This window comes from Talpa occidentalis, unplaced genomic scaffold (genome assembly GCF_014898055.3).
Source record: "Talpa occidentalis isolate TD23 unplaced genomic scaffold, MPIMG_talOcc4v2.1 talOcc4.9, whole genome shotgun sequence".
NCBI lineage: Eukaryota > Metazoa > Chordata > Mammalia > Eulipotyphla > Talpidae > Talpa > Talpa occidentalis.
Genome location: NW_023605305.1, coordinates 101,227,624 through 101,246,440, shown reverse-complemented (window position 1 = coordinate 101,246,440; position 18,817 = coordinate 101,227,624). Strand labels below are relative to the sequence as shown.

Sequence of the window (18,817 nt, the reverse complement as noted above, 5' to 3'; positions counted from 1 at the left end):
AAGCATTTGGAAACAATTAGAGGTTCACTTCTGGTTGACTAATTCAATTCTCGCTTTAACAATGAACCACCATTTTGCTAGCATATATAAAAAGGAATGAGTCATTGGTATATGAGTTTACCAGTAACACAGTGTAATGTTAGTCCTCAAATTCTGAAGCTAAATCAAATTTATAATCATAAGTATAAAATCAATGTGAAAGCTTAAATGCTAACAGATTAAATAAGCAACTGCTAGTTATTATTCTTTATTGCCAGTAACTTTGCAAATGAAAATATATTCAAATGTTACTACAAGGAGCTTTTAGTGAGTCTCACCATTTCAATAGTAAATAAAATTACCTAGCAGTAATTATAAAGATAGGAGGGTATATATATATATATATTATGGGAATTACTGAAGAATAATCAGACTAGTGATAATCATAATACTTAATAAAATATTTCAAAGAGTTGAAGCAAACTATTACTTAGATCTGAGAATAAACATGAAATAATAATAATAATTAAAACATAACTGATTCAACATTTTGAATCGGCTTATGCACTAAATCTTCCTGCATATATCAGGGGTTCTTATAATCTATAAATACAGAGAAAGCAAGCTGAATTTTCTAAAAGAATGCATAAATTTGAAGGTCTGGTATATGTCACGTACTTAAATACGCTGCCATATTTGCATAAATACAATTATTCCATAGTGATAAACAATTACCTATTAACCCAACATTTGATAAGCCTAAAAAAGTAATGACAAATGTAAAACCAAAGGGACTGTGGTTTAGCTCATACATGTTTCCAAAATCTATTGCTTAAACCAATGCATATTTACAAGAGTACCTACTTAACTCAACAATGATTATAAGAAGGTAGCCCTAAAATACCTCTAGAACTTGGAACCAAAGTCATAAAAAAGTCATCCTTTTCCTTAAACTTCTGGAACATAATTATAACACCTACTACATCTAGACTTTGGACCAAAACCATTAGCAAATAATGCCAAATTCATAAATAATTAGTAATGACTTGTTTAGACAACATTTAATATCGTTTACAGTGCTTTCATAAATTTTTTCTAATTTGAGTCTCACAACAATCTTAAGTAACCTTAAGAAAAACATTCCATTCTGCAATTGCAGAATGTCAGATGAAGGCAAAATCTACAGAGATCATTTAGGCCAATTCCCTCATTTTACAGAGAAAAAAAAAAAAAAAACTCTTGGAGAGATTAAGACAACTTGTTCTTTGTTATACACTGCGAAGTGGCAGTTGAACATGATAACCTAAGGCCAAAGCTCCTTGCACTATACACTGGTATTCCATTAGTGTTAAGTCCACTAGAGTCACAGATCATGTCATATTCTTTATATTCCTACTGCCCAGCACAGTGCTTGAAATATAGTAAGTTCTTGACACTGCTGTATGTACAATCTTTCAAAATTTCAAACACTAGAGAAAATTATTAGAATACAGGCTGGATCTTGTTTGACATAACTGTCAACCTTTCAGAGTAACAGCTAAATAGCAAAACAGCAGAGTCTCTCAAATTAGTCACTCCCAAAAAAGAATCTCTAAAAAGTAATAGCAGATGTATCTTATCCTCTACTCAAGTATAGGTAAGAAAGAATTATACTTAAGCAGCAGCAATCAGCATTCCCAATTCTTTGCAATTTATTTTCTTACTAACAGCTCTTCATTTTCATGAAAGAAAGTAAAATCATACCAGCAATATCAGAAAAAAATTTGATGATGTATTATCAATCCATGAAGAGCAAAGGAACAAAGAAGAAAAATAAATGAATGTGAATTCACAATAATATCTTATTAAGAGGTAGGGAAATGGGAAGAGACACTGGAATCAATGAAGCAAGATGTTAAAAAAGCTCCACAAAATTTACATAGTTTTGAAAGAAGAATGGGCAGGAGTAAATTCAAATTATTCATAGTAAATATGGTAATATTTGAACTGAAGAGCTCTAAGGCACTTCCCCACTATCAACTGAAGCAGTTGCTAGACTAGCATAGTGGTGGACTATGGGCAATTTGGCGGTACACTATGGTGGTAATAAGTGATGGGGAGAATTCTAACATTACCACAATTTAAAAATATTCAAATTTTAAAAAGTGAAGCAGCAGGACCCTCTTTAGAAAAACAAGATGAGACAGAAATAAGTATTTCTGAAGACTATCAAAATCAATAGCTTCATGATTACAAGTTTAGCTCAGAACAAAGGGTCTTATAATCAGTAAGGAAAATCCAAGAGGAACAGGACTAAAGTGCTGATTAATCTCCAAATTCAACAAGGCTATTAGGAAAGAGCTCATCTGTACGTATTTAGTTCAAGTTAAAAACTGGTTGATTTGTAACTGATCCAATCTATGTGTTCAAACTTCATCATTTCCTCACAATTACTAATGGGCTTTTAGTTTAGATGGCTGAGTGTATTTCGCAGAAGAAATTCAATATCCAGGAAGGATACTGGGGAGAGGTAGAAAAGAACATGCTCAAAAGTGAAGCCACCCCATTGACTTCTTTTTCTTTCTTTAAATTTTATTTGATTTTAGAGTAGAACTGGGCTGTAGGCCAGAGGTGTGAGTGTGTGGGGAGGTTTGAGAGGATTCAGAGACAGAATAGGGAGCAGAACAGTTGGATCTCCTGGAATACACTGCTAAGGGGAGCTGCGGGAGACAAAGAAGTCTGTTGGGCCTTATGTGGGTCAGCTCCCTGGCTTCGGATTGAACTCATGCCTTGAACTCATGCAGTAGTGGCTGATGATAGCTTGATGGTTCTGACTTTAACCCCTGCCTCACCAGGGAGGCCCTAATCTGTTTACATTTAATTTTCATAGGGAAGGACTTACTAGCACCATTTTGTTCATTGCTTTCTATCTTTTAGCTTTTTTGTTCCTCTTTTCCTCTTGCTGTCTTTGTGTTTCATTGATAATTTTGCAGTGATGCATTTCCCCTCGTGCTTATTTTATAAATATTTTTCTTTGTGGTTATCATTTCAAATTACCCTTCTCTTGCTCCTTTCAAGAGTCTCACTTTATATATGTCTTTAGACAGTGCTGAGGATGTGTCTTGACGTAGTTATTTTTAGATTTACCCTACATAGTTTATAAAGTTTCTTGAATTTGTACATTGTTTCTTGCTTAAATTTGGGAAAGTATTGACCATTGTTTCTTCAACTAGGTTCTTGCTTTCTCTTTTTATTTTCTGGGATTCTCATAACCCTGTGTATCCCATAAATACTTCATTTTCACTCACTGTTTTTATTTTTATTTTCTGCCTTGATATTTTGAAAGTCCTATCTTCAAGACTTAAAACTTTAAGCCTCAGATATTTTCTCTTATCTAATGTAATTAGCTAATGATCATTAGCATTCTGTTAAATAGCAGGGGCAACAGAAAGAATCCTTGTATAGTCATGATTTTAGTAGTAAAGACTCTGATATTATCCCATTAATAAAGATGGTGATGTTAATTCATTCTTCTCTTGGTCAAATCTGTCCTTGAGTCCCTCCAGTGAACTTTTCAATTCAGTCACTGTATTCTTTAGTTTCATAATTTCTGTTCGGTTCTTTTTCATAGTTTCTCTTTGTTAAAGTTCTCATTTTGCTTATGCATTATTTTCCTAATTTCATTTAGTTGTCAATGCTTCCTTTTAATTGTTGCAATTTATGTCTGCCTTTTTGCCACGTTTCCTTTTTATAGGTTGGGATTCTAGAAATCAAACTAGATCCTTTAACTGTGTCATGGTTAACTGTTTCTTCATATTTGTTACTCTTTGTTGTGGGAACATCTGAAAAATCAGCAAACTCTCCAGACTGTTTGATATGGTTTAATTCAGGGAGAAACTTTTTCAAAATAGCCTAGTTAGCAATTCTAGAGACCCCTCAAGTCTTTTTCTGGATATATGTCCTCTCTGGGCTTTTTGAAGGGTTATAGATTTCTAATCAAGTGCTCCCCTTAGTGTCTGTCTGTGAAAGCGCAGCTTTCTCTGTTGTAAACCATGATCCTGGGGTTCCACCTACTGTATGTCTGTAACACTGCACATTCCAACAACAGCTGATTTTTTCCTCAGCAATGCCCAACCTGGCACCCCATTTCTGTCATTACTTAGAAACAAGCAAAAAAATAAGTAAAAATAAAAAATAAAAAACCAAAAAGACATCAGACTATTCGCCAACCCTCCTAAAAGTCTGAGATACATTCAACTCTTTTCCCTCCCCAGGGAAAAGACGTGTATGAGTTGGGGGTTTCTCTCAAAAACACTTGACCCAAGTGTGTGAAGGGGGTTAGTGGAGAGTTGCTCTAATGAGAATGGAGAATGTTATGAATTTCCAACTAAGTCTCCAACTGGCTGTTTTGCTTATGCATTATTAAATACCAGACATAAACTGCAGACATAAAGAGCAGACATAAATTGCCACAATTAAAAGGAAGCACAGACTGACAACTAAATGAAATTAGGAAAATAATGCATAAGCAAAATGCACTAGCCTGGTATTTAAGAATCTTTTAGCTACTTTGTGGATTGTTCAGAATTATTTTATTTTGTCAGTTTGCTGTATTAAACCCTTGTCTCCATGAGAGGAAAGAGAGTCCACAGCTTCCTATTCTGCCATCTTGCTGCTGCTATTTTTTACCCTTCGTTCTTGCTCTTTTTTTAAGGCTGCAAAGAATTCTCTTATTGATGGAAATTTGCATTCTTTTTTGATCTTTGACAATAACAAATAAAGCCACAAAGGATAACCTTACATGAAATATATCCCTTTACATTTTTGCCAATTTATGTATAGGATACATTCCTGGAAATAGGATTGCTTAAATAAAAATAAATACACACTTATTTATGGTAATTATTGTCAAATTTCTCTCCATAGAGATAATACCATTCTCATTTTTTGAGTAAGTTTAATGGAATGTGATACACCAGAGTATGTAAGATATATAATCAAAAAGTTAATTCTTTATAGAAGCATATAATCTTCACAAAGATGTCTTTCTAGTTCAATTTTATAAGAGGTGTTTAAAAGTAGACATTAGCTCCTTATCAAAATCCCACTGATATTTATTTCAGAGAGAAAAAAATACCAGATCCTCCATTTCCATATGCATTCATGCCTAAAACTGACCAGACTAACCATTCATCTAGTGAGAGAGTGCAAAGGGGAAGAAATGGAGATTTGCTCAACTCAGAAATATTCTAAATAAATGGATTGTTTATTGATGGTTATGAGAACTGAATTAGTGCCTGATACTGTATCTTCAAAATCTAAGTAGTGTCAGGGACAAACAAGTGATTCAATTCCTTTGAGCATCACCACACTTGCTCTGTTCATTCTAATATTTCTTTCTCTCTCTTTTTTTTTTTTGAAGATTTATTTATTTATTTATACAAGCACTGGGTACAGTCAGAAGCGTGGGAGTGTGAGAGAATTCACCAGAGCCACAGTGGGGAGCAGAACAGGCAGACTGACGAAATACACTGCTGAGGGGAGCAGCGGGCGTGTCAGGAGAGGTCTGCGTGCCATGTGGGACCCTCAGCAGCGGCGGCCAGGGATTGAACTGGTGCTGCAGAGGCTGCGGGCAGCTTCACAGCCCAACGCTCCACTGCTGTGCCACCAGGGGAGGCCCATTCTAGTATTTCCAAGACCATCTACCAACCTTTCTTTAAGAAAGGTTCCTCATCTGAACCATCAAAACCACAAAGTAATTTTACTATTTCTCAATTCCCTCAGGGATAACATTACTAGTACTTCTCTAGATGCATTATGAGAAGTTCACAATTACACACAGATGGATACCTTAGAACATGATGGTATTCTCTCCCAGAATGCTGGTTGAAGAAGGTGGTTTTATTTGTTGGTATTAATGCTCCTATTATGATGATTTTATAATGTACAAATATAATCATCATGTAATAATGTTCCCATATGTTAAATTTAAAATATGACATATATACAAACACAAAGTAAGAATCTTGGGAAAATGTTTATCTTTTATGTTAGCCCCCAAAAGAATAGCTCAAAAACTATAACCACTTAAAAAGAAAACCACAAAGGAAATTGTAAGGCAACACCCAAACCATTTAAAAAAAAAAAAAATTCCACAATTTCTCGTATGTATGACGATTTGAAGATATGGTACTTTCTTGCATGTTAAAAAAAATGCTTGCTTTTTACTTACACTTGGCCACAAATAATTATCTATTAACCATGGAATCAAACAAGATTTATTAAATCAGTATTTGGTCCAAATCCTGTATTCATGAACAATGACAATCACCTATGATTTTGAATTGAAACTTTACAATTTTGCTTTATTTGTGTATATTCTTTCCATTTACATGTATTTCTGACCATTACCTATCATTCTAAAGCTTGTATTTTAGTATGTTCTCTATAAGTTGGGTTATTTTTTTCTTTATATCACCATATATATATATATATATATATCACCACATGTATATATTAAATATATACATTTAAGTATATTTGCTATATATAAAAATAATATATAGTAAAATATAATATATAATAAAAATATATATAATTTGAAAACCCTTTGTAGCTAACAAAAATACAATTTGTTTTACTTGAAAAGCTTTTTTTAATATTTACAAATGATTATGGTAAAAACGTATGCAGTACAAGATGCTAACTTGTAAGAATTTTTTTTTCTAAATCCAGCAAGGCTTCAGAAATGCACCACTGACAAATGATTATGGTAAAAACGTATGCAGTACAAGATGGTAACTTGTAAGAATTTTTTTTTCTAAATCCAGCAAGGCTTCAGAAATGCACCACTGACATAGCTTCTTTCTGCATCCTGTTTATATATATTTTTTCCCATCAAGTAGCTACCATTTTATTTAGGGGAATTAAAAATCAAGTTACAGGTCCATGTAAACCATAACACTTTTATACCAGTGTAATTAAAGCTACAACTGTTTGGATTTCTGCACGTAAGTTAAAGGGGGTGAGAACAAAAGCACTCTGAAATCTTTAAAAGGTAAAGTTAATTTTTCAGAAGATAAAAAATATAATTTCATTGTCACACTCAATCTGCTACTTTTAATTGGGAAACAAACTTTTCGTAGCACAACCCAAACATTTATATCTTCCTTGCCTGTGTTAGAAAATATTAAGAAGAAAATTTTTTTCTAAGAAACAACTTTCACTGTGAAAGTAATAATGGAACATGGCACACCCCAGAAGAGACGGACCTATACTTTCAGTACATTCTAAACTGAGGAGCATTTAGATCTAAGAATATATATAAAAGTGTCATTAGTTCTCTTGTTCTTGGTGAATTGCAAATACGCATAAACATTAAAGGTAAGAAACAGAAGTAATTCCCTTTATCTTTTATATTTATGAAGCTTTTTAATGTTTCATATTTCAATAAAAAAGGTTTCCCTGTGTGTGTATATTTATTTACTTATCCATATTTGTGGAAACACAGGGTGGGAATAGAACTAAGTAAGAATTACCTGTCTGGAATTAGAGAAAGCAAATAGCTGAGGCTGAAATAACATGAATTTAGTTGGATTCAAATCCGAGGTGTAACAATCTTTTGTCTGGCAGTGTCAGGTGTTGACTTATAACAACAAAGAAACAGTTGACTCTCCTGCAGTTTATGAGAGACAATAAGACAACTATTTAGATATAGTAACTAAAGGCCATGGGAGGAGGAGTGTGAGGTAGTGTAGGAATCCTTAACCCAGTCTGATAGGTGCAAAACATAAACTGGAATGAGGTGAGAGAAAGACTGAAGAAGTAAACGGGTAAATTGTGAAACCTGCCTAAGGGATTCAGACATTAACCTGAGAGTAAGAAATAGCCACTGAAGAATTTAAAGCAAAATAATTTTTCCCTATAGTATAATCTTTCTTAAAGAAAGATCACTTTGGCCACAGTGAAGAGAAGAGTTTAGGAGGGAGACAGAGAGGCCAACCTCTTCCAAGTAACCAAGGACAGGACGATGGTAATAACAGTGGAGACAGAGCAAAGGGAGTATTAAGTTCCAACTCTAAGACCAATCAGAAACAACTAAGAATTACAATTAATTATAATACACAGAAAATGAAATGATACTGAGGTATAAATAAAGAGGAACATAAGTTATCAAATCTATCAGGAGTTAAGTTTCATAGAATATATAATATCTAAGTTGAAATTTTAAGGTAGTAAGATTTCCAAAAATGAGGAAAAGGCATCCCAAACTTTCTAAGAAACTTTTTACACAGCAGAGTTGCTTCCTAGCACAAATCATTTAAAGAAATTTTAAAAATAATCTGCATGTTTAAAATGTATATACTGTTTTTAAAGCAAAATAAAAAATCTTTAGGTCTAACTGATAATTTACAAGATTATAATTTCAGTTTATTACACTTAACCATGTAAGTTCTAAAAATCACCAATGTTTGCCCTCCAGCAGGTCTTTATTGTCATTAAAAAAGAAAGTTTTACTGACAATGAAATCATATAGATAAATAAAAACAGTTAAATCAAGATATATCTATATAAATAATTCAAGACTGGAATAAAGGCACATGTCATTCCATTATCTGGTAAAGATAAAAACAATAATAAAATGTATCTTAGGGCAAGACAAGCTTATGAGATAATAATACACAATATAATTCAAATATCTATTGATATTTGTATACATTTGTATACATATTAGCTCTATGTGGGCAACAGAGCTAAAGAATTAAAAGAACCTTCCTCAAGAATTTACAATCTAGATAAGGAAATAGACATATACTTAGGTAAGCATTTTTATAAAACTGCAACGATAATGTGAATTTATAAATAAAAATAGTTGTAGAAGTGCTTTTTACTAACATTTGCATGTGATAGCACAATATCTTCAGGTCAAAAGAATAAAATTCTAAACCATAGTTTTGTTTCCAATGTTCTACTCTACAAACAGTGTTAGATTACTGCTGACTTGAGTTACATGCCCAAAAGACTAATTGCTAAATACTAAAGAGAAACAACAAACCCTTGGCAAAGTGGAAAAAAACTAGGAAGATGAGAAATTACCTTCCTAAAAATGTTAAAGGCCAAAGGAAAATCAACATCATAATAATTTAGACCTGTAATTTAAATAGCCTATATATCAATTCTCATTTCAATACTTGAAAGTAACAAACTAACACTTACCTTACAACTATGAGCATGGCTATCAGGATTGAACAAATCGGATCCGCTATCATCAGACCAAAATTTTGCATCATGATGGCAGAGGCAATTACCCCAATGCTTCCAAGTGTATCTGCTAGGATGTGTAAAAATACACCTGGAAATAAAGCATAGCCAGAATCAAAATAGTATCTTCTGATCAACTGGAAACATGAATCTCTTAAAGCTACATTCTTGATTTTATATATAAAAAAAGTATCAATTTGAAAATTAATAAAAATTTAGATTCACTGTTTAGTAATGAAGTCATAGTAAGAACCATTGATGTGGAATTCTGCATCAGGTATTATACCAAATGTAATTCATCCCTCATTACCTAATGTACCTTTTCATTTGCATTGAGTAATGACCTTTATAATATTTCTTCAAAAAGCTAATGGCTCTTTTTCTGTAACAAAACATTAGGTCGGAAATCCACTTTATGAAAGATATCCATTTCTCTGGGGCAATTTAAATGACAAAGAATAAATTATTGGGACAACTTAAAATTTTAAAATAAAACTGGAGAAACATGCACACTGAAATAGAATGAGAGTCCCGAAGTTTCAAAACTCTTATATGTGACTGTAAAAGCTTATATTGGTAGGATAAGAAATAAAAATAGCCCTAAAGACTGAAAGAAAAAAGAAAAGAATGTTCTTGATTTTCATATGATTGGAAGGTGCCTGGCTACATTTTATTTGCTGACCTGAAAACTGGTTTTATCAGCATTATTAACTATCTAAGTCCTTCTTACTTCCCAGTAACTGTCTGAAAAGGAAACTCACTAAATAAAGAAATCTAAATTAACATGTTTAACTTACATAGACGTTCAAAGTCTTATAGGGCCTACAGAATACTGACACCTTAACTTACCAATGACCTAGAAAGCTAAAAGCCACATTGAAGAGACAACAAATAACTAAAATATTTTTTATGTCTGAGTTTTAAATCCTTCAACTATCTACTTCTCAGAAACTATAAACTAATTTTTATAATAACATGTAGAAAAGATAATTAGGGAGACAAATCTAACCTCCTTCCCCTCAGTTTTTAATGATTTTCAAAACCAAAAATAAACTATTATCAAAGCTAAGTTGTAGCATTGGATAGAGATGCATTACATATACTCCATCTCAGCGAATACCATTCTAAAACAATTCTACGTATTTTGCACATGGAAAACTCGTGAACAGATGACACATTTAAGTCTCCTGAAATAAACTCAGTTTGGAGGACTACATTCAGAGGGGAAGAAAAAAGCAAGAGTTGTATCAGAAATATTACAGAAAAATAGGTGTAGTAGAGATTGAATCATAACCTATTGAGGAAAACTGAAGTCAAATTGAAGTCAAAAGTTAATAAAGGCAAGAAGATGGGGGAGCTGGGAATTAGGGAAACTCTGACAATGAACTCTAAATGGAAATTCAGAGTCAAAGATGGAAGGTTCACATCTCCAAAAAGAGACTGCTGTATAGTTCATAGACAAGATATTTTTTTCTGGTTTATAAAATTTTGTGACATATTGCTTTATTTTATTTTTATATTCCCCATACAATTACAACCCCCTTATTTTGACCCCAAGCCCTCCTTTCCCCGCCCCCAAGCCCCCACAGAGTGTCTCTGGTTCATAGTTGTTTGTTGATTTTGATATTCTCTTTCTTATAGTTATTCTTTTTCCTGGTCCCTTATTTAAGTTTTCTAGATTCCTGCTATAAGTGAGACCATCTGGTATTTTTCTTTTTCTTTCTGGCTTATTTCGCTGAGCATGATCCCTTCCAGCACCATCCATGTTGCTGCAAATCGCATGTATTTATCTTTTTTTGAATGCTGAGTGATATTCCATGGTATATATGTACCACATCTTCTTGATCCAGTCATCCATTTTTGGGCATTTGGGCTGTTTCCAAAGCTTAGCTATTGTAAATAGTGCTGCTATAAACATAGGGGTGCAAGTGCTCTTTGGAATTGATGTTTCTGTGTCCTCTGGGTAAATACCTAGGAGTGGAATTGCTGGATCACATGGAAGCTCTATCTTTAGTAGGTCAAGAGATCTCCACACAGCTCTCCATACTGGTTGGACCAGTTTGCACTCCCACCAACAGTGCAGGAGAGTTCCTTTTTCTCCACATCCTCCTCAACATTTGTTGTTGCTCGTTTTTTTAATATGTGCCATTCTCACTGGTGTAAGATGGTATCTCATTGTAGTTTTCATTTGCATTTCCCTCATTACAAGTGATGTTGAACAATTTTTCATATGCCTGTTGGCCATTTGCATTTCCTCTTCAGAGAAGAGGTTTCAAAACCTCTTCTGCCCATTTTTAGCTCTTCTGCCCATTTTTTGACTGGATTATTTTCTTTGTTTTTGTTGAGTCTCATAAGTTCTTTGTAGATTTTTGTGATCAGTCCTTTATCATTAGTGTTGTGTGCAAAAATGTTCTCCCAGTTGGTGGGGTTTCTCTTTGTTTTTGTTATTGTCTCTTTTGCTGTGCAGAAGCTCTTTAATTTGATGTAGTCCCAGCTGTTTATCTTAGCCTTCACTATCACTGCTTTGGGTGATGTGTCTGTAAAGATGTCTTTGATGTGCATATCATGTAGTGTTTTGCCTATGTGACATATTGCTTTAAATGACAAATTCCTACTTTGGTAGCATCATCTGATGTTCACTGATACAGACAAGTCTCATTTTGCACTGATACAGACAAGTCTCATTTACATCTTGCATTTCATTTTTAAAAATACAATATACTTCCCTTTTTTGGACGATCATTTGATTTTTAATGTAATTTATTTATATATATTTTACATCACTGTTCATTTCTGTACAATGTTTGCTTTCTCCTGTCAGTGTAGTCCCCATAGAATTCCCATCACCAATTCACCTCTGCACCATTGCCATAGGCCTTTGTGCTCTTCCCTCCCGTTTTGATCCCTCTCCCTCCCCTGTGCCTGCAGAATGTCTCTGATTTATAGCTGCCTATTAGTTTTTTTAATTGTTATTTTTCCCCTGATCCTTTATTTGGTTCCCCTATATTCCTTCTATAAGTGAAAACATCCGGTATTTTTCTTTTTCCTTCTGACTTATTTCACTGAGCATAATCCCTTCTAGCTCCATCCATGTTGCTGCAAATGGCATGAATTTATCTTTTCTGATTGCTGAATAGTATTCCAGCGTATAATTATACCACATCCTCTTGATACAGTCATCTATTTTTTGGGCACAATATAATTTACTTTTTAGAGCAGTCTTAGGCTCATAGCAAGACTAAATGGAAAGAACAGGTATTTCCCCACACATACTCTTTCTCCATTGTCAACATTCCCTACCAAAGTGGTACATTTGTTACAACTAATGAAACTACAATGACATTGTCAACTGATAATTCACATCAGGATTCATGTTTGGTGTTATGCATCTTAATGGGTTTGTCTGCATTGCATTCTTAGTTTCCAAATTTTCCAAATACATATTAATTATTATTCTTGGAAAAATCATTTAATAATCAAATGAAGGCAAACATACTACTACGGTGCTAGTATAAGCATAGGCATGCGTATCATTTAAATAGTATAGTGTCCTGAATATTTTAATCTTCTCATTAAATCTGAGGAAACAGTTAAGTAACATTTAAATATGTGCTAATATACCTAATGGAATAGATTTAAAAATCATTAGGAAGGGTAACATTTTATTTATTTATTTATTTTAACTTTTTAAAAATTTTTGCATCTTTGTTCATTATTTATTTATTTATTTATTTTTTTAAAGAGGCATGTATTTTTATTTATTCATGATTTATTTATTTATTTGTTTGTTTGTTTATACAAGCACTGGGTACAGTCAGAAGCACGGGAGGGTGAGAGAATTCTCCAGTGCCAGAGCAGGGAGCAGAGCAGGCAGAAGGACCAAAGTACACTGCTGAGGGGAGCAAGGGGCGGCAGGAGAGGTCTGCGCGCCATGTGGGACCCTCCTCCGGTGGCTGGGGAGCAGCCGGGGATCGAAATGGTGCCACAGAGGCCACGAGCAGCTTTGCAACCTAGCGCTCAACCGCTGCGCCACCGGGGAGGCCCTTCTTTGTTCATTTTTAAACAATATTTGCTTCCCCCAGTCCCTCAGATGTAGTTCCCATAGAGTAAGGCTAACATTTTAAACATAAATACCATGATACCATTTTCTTGAAGAAAAACTTCAGATAAACTCAAAACTATGAAATCAGTTTTAGAAAACTAAGACATATACAAATTGTTTGTCATACCTTGTAAAATCTGTCTGCTGGGTCCTGTTGTTTCTTTTAGTGAGGGACCATCTGTAGAAAGTTAAATAATTTTAAAACATGTTTTTAACTCCTGATTCAATTCTTCCAATTCAGAATACTTTTCATTCAAATGTATTGCGAAGGCTGCATCACTATATAGCCACATCAGACCTATAAAGTTATATTTTAATATAGTAATTTAATGGAGACAGACAGCAATTTAAAAATGTATCAACAGTACAGAGTATAGAAAATTACTGTATCAAGCAAATTGGAGGGAAAAAAAGCCACAGTAAATTAAAATCATTGTGAAAGTCTTCTAATATTCATTACACACCTTATATAGCTTCAAAGCTAATTTTACAATTGGAAAATTCAGAAAAAAACAAGTCTGCTTAAAGTTTGTAAGAGTCTTAGAAATGAAACCAGGATAAATGAATTATGTGGTTTTCCAAAGGTTCTACTGATAGGTGGATGTTGCATGCTTTTCACACAGGAGAGATCCAAAATACTTTTTCATTTTGCTATTATGATGAAGTAATGAAAAAATATTGCCACCTATATACTTAAATATTTTGAAGGTTACAAATCAATTTTAACAGTAAAGCATACAGGATAGGTAAACAATGTAAAAGAGGAGCAGTATTCGTTAAAGAAATCATCAGGAGGACTGACAGCTTCTGATCGTGACTAACAGAGCACCTACCCTGGATCATGGTTCTTGCCTAAGCACAGAAAGAGCTGACACACTCTTGTCAATACAGCTTTGACAGAGCACTGTAACAATGCCAAAAGAGGTATGAAACATGGCTGGACAATGATTTCTGTTTGGATATGTCACTGCTGTGTGGTGAGAAAGATGGTGCTACCTTGAATAACCCTGCTGACAGTCAAAGTGTAACTGTTCTAAAAATCCAGCTCCTGATTAAGATATCAGATTTCTATCTAGAGATAACAGATCCACATAGATAGTCATTTCTGACACAATTATTTTGAAGGTGTATTCAGCTATATTAATGTAGTAGCTGCAAGACAACATAATTCCCATCTATGTAAAACAGGTAAGTCTTTCTGGAAATAAAATTTATTATCTATGGTAGAGACTGGCCAAGTTGCTTACTAAACTACTTCTTCCTTTTGGTGAACAACTAAACTGCATTTCCCAGGTTCCCTTGATAAAATGGTATATATAACTGAATTATAGATGAAGGAAATGAAAGATAAACTACTTTCAGGCTCATAAGAATGTCCCACATGATTTTCTATGTATTCTTATCTCCAGTTAGGTACAGAGATTCCAGTGATAGAGTCCAAAGGCTAAGAATCCCATCAAAGGAAGAAACCTGGATCTCTGAATTGCCATGGGGAACACAGTTCCCACCTTCTACCATATCAACTCAACAGAAAGTAGAATTGGAATAAAAACAGGGTACAAAGTCTTATGTTTATGCAAAGTCTCATGTTTCTAGGAATAAAAAGTTTTAATTTATTTATATATTTTATAGTTAAGAAGTATAATGTGTACAATTAAATTTCAGACATAACACACTCCATTATTATAAAATTCCCCATTATTATAACTCTGTAAAATACTCATTATAAAATTATAAGAAAAAACAGAATGGAAAAAGAACCCAAGGACAAACAGTATGCGGTAAAATTTTTAACTGTTTACGTATTTCTGAATGGTTGATAGTGGCTCTCAGATCACCAAGAGCCACTGAATACATTCAACAGAGTAAAGCAGGAATTTAATTTCTAAAGGAACATGGAGTTATCAGGTGATACCCATCAAATAAAAATGTGAAAAATTAAAATCACATTTTATATACCTATATATGGCAATAAATGCTTCACCATACTTTTAAAGATTATGATTTCCCTTTGCTAAAATGCAAGTGTTCCTCATTCATCGACTCATTTAAAATAGTGGCATTTTTAACATGAAATTGAGGGGAAAAAGCTACATCCAGTGCCTTCAACCAAGTTGATTTCATTATATACTAAAAATATGCTAGGTCTGGGAACCATTTTGCCTAATTTATTAGAAAAAAAGTTGACTGCAGTATCTTTTCTACAGACTACTTCAACTAGGAAAAGTATTCTATACAATTTCTGTTTATTTGGAAGTCTTTTTACTTGAAAGTCTTCAAGCACAACTCACCATGTGAATGAAAGTGTCCATGTCCATGAGCATGATCATGGCTATGTGCAGCACCATGCTTTGGTCCATGACTATGACTATGATCTCCATGGCCATGTGCTTGATCCAGAGCACCATTAAAGAGGGAATGACTATGTCCATGTCCTAAAAAACATGGAGTATTAGAACAAAACTTCATGTCAAAATGCACTATATAAAAGGTCACAATAATACTGATATTAGTGAAAAGAATTGGCTCTAAAATCAGATTCAATCTAATATATGTTAACATAATGAAGTATTATAGATTCATTAAAACCATACTGACGGAGTTCTTATTACAGAGTACAGGAAGGAAATGAAAGAAAGTAGATTTATTGGGGATGAAGACAGTGAGAAGTACTCAGAAATACAGAGAGTAGATAATGTTATTCAATCATTCAAGAAATAGTTATTTGGGACACACTATATTATAGACATTGTACTAGGCATTAAGGATAAAGTGGTAGAAAACACAGACAAAAATACTGACCAAAATTTTACAAAATACTCTTACACGTATTATAAATGTATGCACATGGTTGTACTGAAACAGGAGCAGGGAAGTTGCTACATTTGGTAAAATGTTTTGTAAAACTACATTAAAGATGGCAGAAACCTTAGGAAAACCAAAATAATGCAGAATCCTCTCTCCATAGTAGATGGAAAACTAAGTCATCAAAGAAACATCTTATGCAAGCTATTCCAGTATAGAGAGACTTCCAAAAATCACTTATAGTCACAAAATTCCTGAACACCAGTAAATCCAAGTCAGCACTGTATTATATGAAAAAACATGAATAATGGGGAGCATCCAGAATGGTGGAGAAGGAATGTTGGCAAATTACTTCTCTTCCTTTAAAGCAACAATTTAACTAAAAATTAAGCATTTCAGAACTCTGGCAATTAACCAAAGCCAAAAAATAAATCTATCCTCACTCTGCTTTCTGACCCAGCTTAGCTCAAAGTAACCCAAAGTCAGAAGCAGCAACTGATAATTGGAGAGACCTAATTTCTTTTGAAGCTTTATTGAAATGACCCTCTCCAGACAATGGTAAACACTTGGTCCAGACTTGCAGTTCCCTGGAAAAAATCTCTATTCTCAATGTGGTGGCTATTAGACTCAGAATTCAGTTCCAATAATTCAATGGTCACAAACTGTAGGAAGTGAATTAGTTTAAAGAAGTCACACAACAAGAAAAACAACAAACACTGAGAGGAGATACGACTCATTATAATATAAAATACTTAATTTTTCAACAACAACAAAAAAGAATTTCAAAGAGGAGAGTATGTCACACACATCTGGGGGGGAAAAGCAGCAATGAAATGTTCCTGAAAGGAATCCAGATTTTGAACTTAGTAGATAAGGTCCTTAAAGCAGTTATAAACATGCTCAACGAACTAAAGGAAACCATGTATAAAAAACAAAAGCATAGCAATGATGAACATCAAGGAGAGAAGATAAATGAACAGATAAAATTACAAAGAACCAAGCAGAATTTCTGGTGCTAAAAAACATAATAAAATATCCATTAGAGGGACCCCAAAACAGACTTAAACTTCAGTAAAAGCAAACTCAAAGATGGACTGGTAAAGATTATTCACTCAGAGCAACGGGGGAAAAAAAAAAAAAAGAACAGTCTTAGAGACCCATGGAAATACCAACTGTACCAAATTAAGTCAAACAAAAGTTCCAAAACAGAGAAAAGAAAGAGACAAAAATACTTGGAGAAATAGATGGAATCTCCCAAATTTGATGAGAAATACTAATTCACATATTCAGAAAGCTCAGAAACTCCAACCAAGTTGTAAAACTTCAAGGAGAATCATATCTGGGACACAGTTAAATTGGTGAATTTGAAAGTTGTATATTATGATAGAAATGAGTTATTATATACAAAGGAACTTGAATAAGATTAACTGCTGACTTTTCCACAAAAACCATGAACGCCAGAAAACCAGTCATTTTTTGGAAAAATCATAATGTTAGAAAGATTCAACCAAAAATTCTAAACTCAACTGAACTCCCCTTTAAAAATAGAGCAGAAATTTAGGCATTTCCACATTCCATATAAACATTCCCTGCAAGTGAAATGGAAGGACACTAAGCAATAATTCAAATTCACACAAATATGGAGCACTGGTAAAGTTAATTATCAAGGAGAAGATATACAGGTTTTTTTGCTTATAATGCATTTCTTCTTCTATATGTTTTAAAAGATAATTGCACAAAGCAATAATTATGAAAGTATTGATGGGTTTATAAATACATGTAGGTATTATTATTATTAATCTGAGCTAGACTGTTTTAAGTTAATATGGTATTTGTAACCCCATGACAACAATGAAGATAATTTAAAAGATATGTAAAATAAAAGATACAACCTGAGAATTAAGTTACACTAGCAAATTTAAAAGATCAGAATTGAGAAATAAGAGGAGTATCAAAAAGGACAGATGATACAGAAAGTAAATATTAAAGTAGCTGATGCAAATGCTACCTTAGCAGTAATTACACAATATATAAATTGTCCAAACACCCTGATTAAAATGCAGATTGTCAGGATAGATTTTTTAACAATGATCCAATTATAGATTATTTACAGGAGATTTAGATTTAAAGAGTCTAATAAATTTAAAGTAAAAGGATAGAAGATTACTACCCACATTAGCAGTAAAAGAAAAAAGTTAGAATGACTATCCTAATACTTAACAAAATAGACTGCAAGTCAAAAGTAATTTGAGAGAAAAAGAACAACAATGAATAACTGGCTCAATTCATTAGGAAAATATATTGAAGATAAGCATACATGTACTGAACAGCAAGCTACAAAAAACTAAAAGAACTGACTGGAAAAATAAATTCAATCAATCAATCAATAAATGAATAAATTCAACAATGACAACTGGAGACATCATTATCCTACTTTCAATAAATATCTGACAATTAGTCAGAAGACCAGCAAGGAAACATGACCAAATTAGACAACAGGTACTACAGAACACTCCACCCAATAACAGCACAACTTAAATTCTTCTCAAGTGCAGAGGAATATTTCTGAATAGACCAAATGCTAGGTCATAACCAAGATGCAATAAATTTGAAAAAATTAAATCATAAAATGTATGTTGTCTAATCACAATGGAATTAAACTAGAAATCAACAACTGAATAAAATCAGAGA

The 18,817-nt window shown here is 33.3% G+C and overlaps 1 protein-coding gene across 2 annotated transcripts in view; it reads right to left on the bottom strand.

Annotated features, from left to right (window-relative positions):
• SLC30A7 (solute carrier family 30 member 7) overlaps positions 1-18,817 on the bottom strand; it is a 64,766-nt gene that overhangs the window by 25,759 nt on the left and 20,190 nt on the right. For both annotated transcript variants that reach the window (XM_037501460.2, XM_037501461.2), the window contains 3 exons: positions 15,613-15,756; positions 13,449-13,499; positions 9,175-9,310 (listed from right to left, as the gene is read on the bottom strand). In XM_037501460.2, the coding sequence (XP_037357357.1) occupies positions 9,175-9,310; positions 13,449-13,499; positions 15,613-15,756 (331 nt within the window). The remainder of the gene's footprint in view (positions 1-9,174; positions 9,311-13,448; positions 13,500-15,612; positions 15,757-18,817) is intronic.